The 7560-nt window shown below is 39.2% G+C and overlaps 1 protein-coding gene across 1 annotated transcript in view; it reads right to left on the bottom strand.

Moving 5' to 3' along the window:
- Positions 1–82: 82 nt before the first annotated feature.
- The window catches only part of LOC110441468 (transient receptor potential cation channel subfamily V member 6-like), a gene marked incomplete at its 3' end in the record, with an annotated part of 43762 nt that continues 36284 nt past the window's right edge, over positions 83–7560 (bottom strand). The window contains exons 5-6 of the mRNA XM_021484621.1: positions 2946–3100; positions 83–226 (exon numbers count right to left, since the gene is read on the bottom strand). Coding sequence (XP_021340296.1) covers positions 83–226; positions 2946–3100 — 299 coding nt within the window. The remainder of the gene's footprint in view (positions 227–2945; positions 3101–7560) is intronic.

Here is a 7560-nt window from a genome sequence, read left to right as displayed (position 1 = left end):
AACAAGAAAATTCATTAATATGCTCTAATTGAAATGGTCACTGAAACCAAATGTTGACATGCAGACTGACAAGGTTCCTTACCAAACTTCCAAGTTCCAACATTTCCTTGAAGATCTTCTGTCGTCCAAGTTTACTGGCCAAAGTAAGAGGCGTTAACTTTGATTGGTTTTCGATGTATGTCTTGGCTGGCTTTTTGTGATGTCTTACACAATATTTATACATATTCTGTAAAACAAAATACAAACATTATTTACAAAGGGAACAGCAATTTTCTTGAAACTGACTGTTTTTTATACCCCCAATTCAACGAAGTCATGATTATACAGGATATCCTTGCTGTTTGTTCATGCTTGTGTGTTTCCGTGCTGACTCTTGTTTATGGAGCTATCTCAGCCGTTGTTTCAAAAATGGGCATCAAACTCTGTACATAGGTATACATCATAGAAAGGCAGTGTGTTAGTTGCATCCTAAAACAAGGTGTTAAATCTAGTTTCTTTAGGTTTTTCAATCTGCACAATCATGCAATGCGCCTATATATTTAATTATGTTGGTGCAATCCATTTGTTGCCACTTCTGAAGGATATATCTGTAGCAGTGGAACTGTTGAGCCTTATCGTACTTCAATCTCTATACACAAGCTAATCTTTTACATGTACGCAGACAAAGGACCTACACGGCTTTGAGTCTTACCCTTGGGAATATTCTGGAAAACAGCTCCAAAGCGCAACTTGAAATTGTATACATGCATGTCAAAATCAAATCGCTGTTGTCTGATTGGAAATCCAAAGGTTTAACCAATTGACCAATTCGTGCATGATTTCCTGCATTTCATTGTTATTTTAAAACAGTGTTCTTTAGGTTAATGAATACAGGACATATTGTTGAAATTCAGGTTACACAAAGATATATCTAACTAATTAAGTCATAATGTTTAAGTGATAATAGTGGCAGTGTACATTCTGTCTACTGCATCGGAGGAATTATCAATTAAGTTCTTATTAGTAAAAAACACTTGCATTTCATGATTAAACTAGAAAACGTGTTGAAGACATGACTGCCCTGTGACAGGCGTATACCCTTCCCCTGAAGTCTGTAATTTAAAAGCTGACAATGAATTTTATTGACAAAATAGCAATGGTTAATGCATACAAAGCCACAGTGACCTTGGTGTTGACCTTGGTGTTGACCTTGGCACCCCCTCATACCTGACTTTTGTATAAACTTTGATGAAAATCTGTTTAGAAATGATGTTGGTGAAGCTGTGACAAGGAGGGACGTGATGTAACAAGGAGGGACGTGATGTAACAAGGAGGGACATGATGTAACAAGACGGGACGTGATGTAACAAGGAGGGACGTGATGTAACAAGGAGGGACTTAATGTAACAAGACGGGACCTGATGTAACAAGGAGGGACCTGATGTAACAAGGAGGGACCTGATGTAACAAGGAGGGACGTGATGTAACAAGGAGGGACGTGATGTAACAAAACGGGACATGATGTAACAAAACGGGACATGATGTAACAAGGAGGGACGTGATGTAACAAGACAGGACGTGATGTAACAAGAAGGGACGTGATGTAAAAAGGAGGGACTTGATGTAACAAGACGGGACCTGATGTAACAAGGAGGGAGGGGATGTAACAAGGAGGGACGTGATGTAACAAGGAGGGACGTGATGAAACAAGGAGGGACGTGATGTAACAAGGAGGGACGTGATGAAACAAGGAGGGACGTGATGTAACAAGGAGGGACGAGATGTAACAAGGAGGGACGTGATGTAACAAGGAGGGAAGTGATGTTACAAGGAGGGACGTGATGTAACAAGGAGGGACGTGATGTTACAAGGAGGGACGTGATGTAACAAGGAGGGACGTGATGAAACAAGGAGGGACGTGATGTAACAAGGAGGGACGTGATGCAACAAGGAGGGACGTGATGTAACAAGGAGGGACGTGATGTAACAAGGAGAGACATGATGTAACAAGGAGGGACATGATGTAACAAGGATGGACGTGATGTAACAAGGAGGGACGTGATGTAACAAAACGGGACGTGATGTAACAAAACGGGACGTACATTGTTACCGTAAACTTGGACATTTTTGTCCAGTCAAATTATTGCCCTTCGATGGTTTAAATTCGATTTTTCGTCCAATATTAAATTCGCCCTTCACATTTCATTACTTAAGAAATAATCAACATATGTTTGGCATTATGGTGGAATATATAACGAGGGTGAGAAAATGTTGGTAAAAGTACTTAACGAAGGCCGCTTCTGCCTGAGTTAATCATTTTTCCAACATTTTCGAATCCCGAGTTATATATTCCACCATAATGCACGCACATATGTTGATTATTCCACTGCACACATCGTGAAATGTACGGCACTACCCAGTGAAGTAAAAACAGAAGTGATTAATAATTTACCCTTTTGTCTTCAGACCTGTACATTTTAAATGTCAATAGTTAATAAACCATTTTCACTGCACGGACCCACATACTTTAGGTCTATAGATCCGTGTAATCTTTTGAATGGCAGGCCTGTCAAATATTTTGATCCCGCCTGACAGCTATGCTATTTTTGTTAATTCATGATAAAATACGGGGAGGTTGTTGGAACAGCATGCATGCACACTATTTCACGTGCATTGGTTATTGGCACGCACATGGTATATCACTCAATAATGCACTCTTTTTAACCAATAAAAACCTTCGTTACATCACAGACATGGTAGAATTATGTATATTATGTTGTTAACAAATATTCGCTGTAATGATGAATTCATAATGGAGGCGAAAAACTATAGAGAATTTCCCTGTATACAGTAACACTATGTGGTAATACGAAATTTTTACAGGGGTTAGGTCATAAACCTGCCCTATAAACGGAGTTCCAAAATGTATAATTCTCATAAACATAAGCAACAAAATGTTAACTCACTACTTGGTCTGCAATGACAACCATGTGTAGCACAGTGTTTCCGAAGGAGTCCTGGAGGTCAGGGTCGGCTCCGTGATCAATAAGGAAGTCGTAGATTTCTTCATGACCAAAACAGGCAGAAAACGCCAAAGGATACTCCCCATAGTAGGCATACCCTACAAAAACAGGAAACATTATATACTGATTAATAGGACATTTTATTAGGGGGGGGGTGCAATGGCTGAGTGGTAAAGGCGTCTGACTGTCTAATAACTCATTAAAGACCTCCACCACTGGGTTAATGGTTGTTTGAGGCCTTCGTGGGGCACTCCCCAGGTACTGTTGGGTGTTTTTTTTCTCCACATAATCTGGCTTTCCTGCACATACTCTGGCTTTCCTCCACCACTAAAACCTGTCACATCTTTAATTAACATAGTTGTTCATAGAATGTAAAATAAAAATAAATAAAACCCCAAACATTTTATTAGCTTAATTTGGAAGTAGATGATGCAGTTTGTGTTGGGCGATTAGTCAGAAAGCATTATTTTAAAAGCGGTGATGATCTATTATATTATCTAATTTCTCATGCAAGTATATTGACATCTGGAAAATCAACAATCTAAGATCCTCCTGCAAATAAACAATACCTACCGGGGTAGTACACAGCTATTTTAAGGACTTGTACTTTTGAAGTTGTACACAAGCATGATTCCCAACTCTAGGAAGTAAACCCATGACACTATGTTATAGAGCTCACCGCTGACCAGTTAGAGGATACACAATACCTGCATCCATATAGAAGGAATGAAGGTTACACCATAAACTGAATGACCCATCCAATTAAGTAGCCTGGCATGAAATCACAGCATAATCAGGTTTCAGGACTAACCTGTGTATATATAACATAGTATAGCAACAAAGTATATTCTAAAGCCCTTTTCAGACACATTACCTACATGCTATTATAGCAGGACTAGCTACTATACAGGAGCTGGGACTACTGCACAGCCGTTACATTTCGAGGGGGTTATAATTTCGCTGTATTCGCACTTTGACTAATATCCGCGAATTCTAAACACCAGTGTATTTATCGAAAATGTTAACCATTTTTATGGACCTTATCACAACACATTGAAAATACTCATAACCCAACGCAGTTATGCAAGCTTAAATGAACTTGAATCAGATTATCACCAGACAACTGGGCAGTCCACGTGAAAACAACACTTACATATAAGTGGCCACAACATATTTATGTGTACACAGTAGATGATTAATAGGTTACAGTGTACTCCTTCAAAGGTACATACACATTTGATTTTCTTTCGAGTGAAATCACTGGTGGATGTAAATTCAAAACCCTGGATATTTGGCTTAAAATGGACATAAAAGTTTAACAATCTTCGCTTTTTTCATAACTTTTTATTCAACTCTTGACATGGCGATTGAAATTAGAGACATTGATGAGATAAAATTGTAGGGAAAAATGAAGGTAGATAGAATTACAGCTACAGCGATCGAGTTTCCAAATCATCAATTAACGGGACATTAATGGTGGTACGGACGACGGACATCAGAGCCACTGGAATCTCATCCTGTGCTGCCTAGTTTATACCACAACATTCAAGTGTCAGATAAAACACAAATATAATGAATAAGTCACAGTCCACTGCTTTTTTTATTGTATATTAACAATCCATATTTGTTTTGCATGAATGGAGATAGCAAAGCAAATGGAGGCAAAACATGTCCGTTGTTTATCATCATCATTTCCTGTTCATTGAATACATGGTAAGCTGTAGGATAATTAACATGATATCATTGTACATAGCAGGTACTGCAAGCGGAGCTCAGTCGATGCTTGACATCATTTCAATCATTTGTATGTATATTATTAGCATGAAGATGCCTACACTTGTACTCAACCCATGCATAACACATCAACATGTCTCATCTGTCCACTTCCCAAAACTGTACACCAACATGTAGCAATAAACTACAACATTCTCACAGACCCTGGAACAAGACATAGAAATGACTTAGCTATGGACATTTACAGTACCACACTCATTCAAATACATGTGTATGCTCATTCTTTCTATATATCAGAATTTTGTTTATAGGAAACCAGCATAACACAATGGAACCGTCCAGCCCATTAAAACATCACTCAAAGCACATCCCTTGCAGAAATCAAAACAGCACCAGACTAACACCAGCTTCACAATGCATAACACCATCAAAATACCCTCACAACACCCACTCAGCACCATCACAGCACCATCACAACACCCTAAAAACACCAATACAATACCCTTAAAATCCCATTACAACACCATCACACTATCACAACACCCTAACAGCACCATCACAACACCCTCAAAACATCAGCAAAACACCAATACAACACCACCACAATACACTCACAGCACTATCACTAACACCAATACAACACTACCACAACACTATTATAAACAACACCATTACAATACCCTCACAACAAAATAACAACACCGCTATAAAAGAGACGATTTCTTTTGTTTGCTTGATGGAAACCCATCTTACTCAAAATTAAAATAAAATTTTCTTTATTTTTTTGGGGTATTTTACATATTCGAAAATCCCCTCCCCCAGGAAATATGCAAATTTTGTTTGATAATCCCACCCCCTGATAAAACCATTAGATATGCCTCTGATCTTAAGTTATGTATTTGTTGATATATTTATTATATTTCCCTGCACATCTGAAAGGATATTCACTAGATCCAAAATTATTAATTCATGGGCAAGACATACGCTGGTGTTGGCATGTCAGTACTTATCAACAATAGATAGGCCAACATTGAGTCCTCCCTTGGGTGAAATCAGTCAACATTTAATACGAAGGTAACATGTATGTTGTATCACCAAGAAGTAGTCCCAGGTAACATCGAGTCCTCCCCTGAGTAAAATTGTCAATGTATCGGTTACAGTGTATGTATCACCAAGAAGTAGTCCCAGGTAACATCGAGTCATCCCCTGAGTAAAATGGGTCAATGTATCAGTTACAATGTATGTATCACCAAGAAGTAGTCCCAGGTAACATCGAGTCCTCCCCTAAGTAAAATGGGTTAATGTATCGGTTACAATGTATGTGTCACCAAGAAGTAGTCCCAGGTAACATCGAGTCCTTCCCTGAGTAAAATGGTCAATGTATCGGTTACAGTGTATGTATCACCAACAAGTAGTCCCAGGTAACATCGAGTCCTCCCCTGAGCAAAATCGGTCAATGTATTGGTTACAATTTATGTATCACCAAGAAGTAGTACCTAACATCGAGTCCTCCCCTGAGCAAAATCGGTCAATGTATTGGTTACAATTTATGTATCACCAAGAAGTAGTCCCAGGTAACGTCGAGTCCTCCCCTGAGTAAATTCGGTCAATGTATTGGTTACAATTTATGTATCACCAAGAAGTAGTCCCTAACATCGAGTCCACCCATGAGTAAAATGGGTCAATGTATTCGTTACAATGTATATATCACCAAGAAGTAGTCCCAGGTAACATCGAGTCATCGCCTGAGTAAAATGGGTCAATGTATCGGTTACAATGTGTGTGTCACCAAGAAGTAGTCCCTAACATGGAGTCCAGTCCCGTGAGTAAAATGGGTCAATGTATTCGTTACAATGTATATATCACCAAGAAGTAGTCCCAGGTAACGTCGAGTCCTCCCCTGAGTAAATTCGGTCAATGTATTGGTTACAATTTATGTATCACCGAGAAGTAGTCCCTAACATCTATCCTCCCATGAGTAAAATGGGCCAATGTATCGGTTACAATGTATGTTTCACCTAGAAGTAGTCCCTAACATCGAGCCCTCCCCTGAGTAAAATGGTCAATGTATCGGTTACAGTGTATGTATCACCAACAAGTAGTCCCAGGTAACATCGAGTCATCGCCTGAGTAAAATGGGTCAATGTATTCGTTACAATGTATATATCACCAAGAAGTAGTCCCAGGTACCATCGAGTCCTCCCCTGAGTAAAATGGTCAATGTATCGGTTACAATGAATGTATCACCATGAAGTAGTCCCTAATATCGAGTCCTCCCCTGAGTAAAATGGGTCAATGTATTGGATATAATGTATATATCACCAAAAAGTAGTCCCAGGTAACATCAAGTCCTCCCCTGAGTAAAATGGGTTAATTCTATTAATGTATCGGTTACATTGTATGTATCACCAAGAAGTAGTCCCTAACATCGAGTCCTCCGCTGAGTAAAATGGTCAATCTATCGGTTACAATGTATGTATCACCAAGAAGTAGTCCCTAACATCGAGTCCAGTCCCCTGAGTAAAATCGGTCAATGTATCGGTTACAATGAATGTATCACCATGAAGTAGTCCCTAACATCGAGTCCTCCCCTGAGAAAAATGGGTCAATGTATTGGATACAATGTATGTATCACCAAGAAGTAGTCCCAGGTAACATCGAGTCCTCCCCTGAGTAAAATGGGTTAATTCTATTAATGTATCGGTTTCAATGTATGTATCACCAAGAAGTAGTCCCTAACATCGAGTCCTCCCCTGAGTAAAATGGGTCAATGTATCGGTTACAATGTATGTATCACCAAGAAGTAGTCCCTAACATCGAGTCC

This window comes from Mizuhopecten yessoensis, unplaced genomic scaffold (assembly GCF_002113885.1).
Source record: "Mizuhopecten yessoensis strain PY_sf001 unplaced genomic scaffold, ASM211388v2 scaffold715977, whole genome shotgun sequence".
Lineage (NCBI taxonomy): Eukaryota > Metazoa > Mollusca > Bivalvia > Pectinida > Pectinidae > Mizuhopecten > Mizuhopecten yessoensis.
This window is presented reverse-complemented; position numbering and strand designations above follow the sequence as displayed.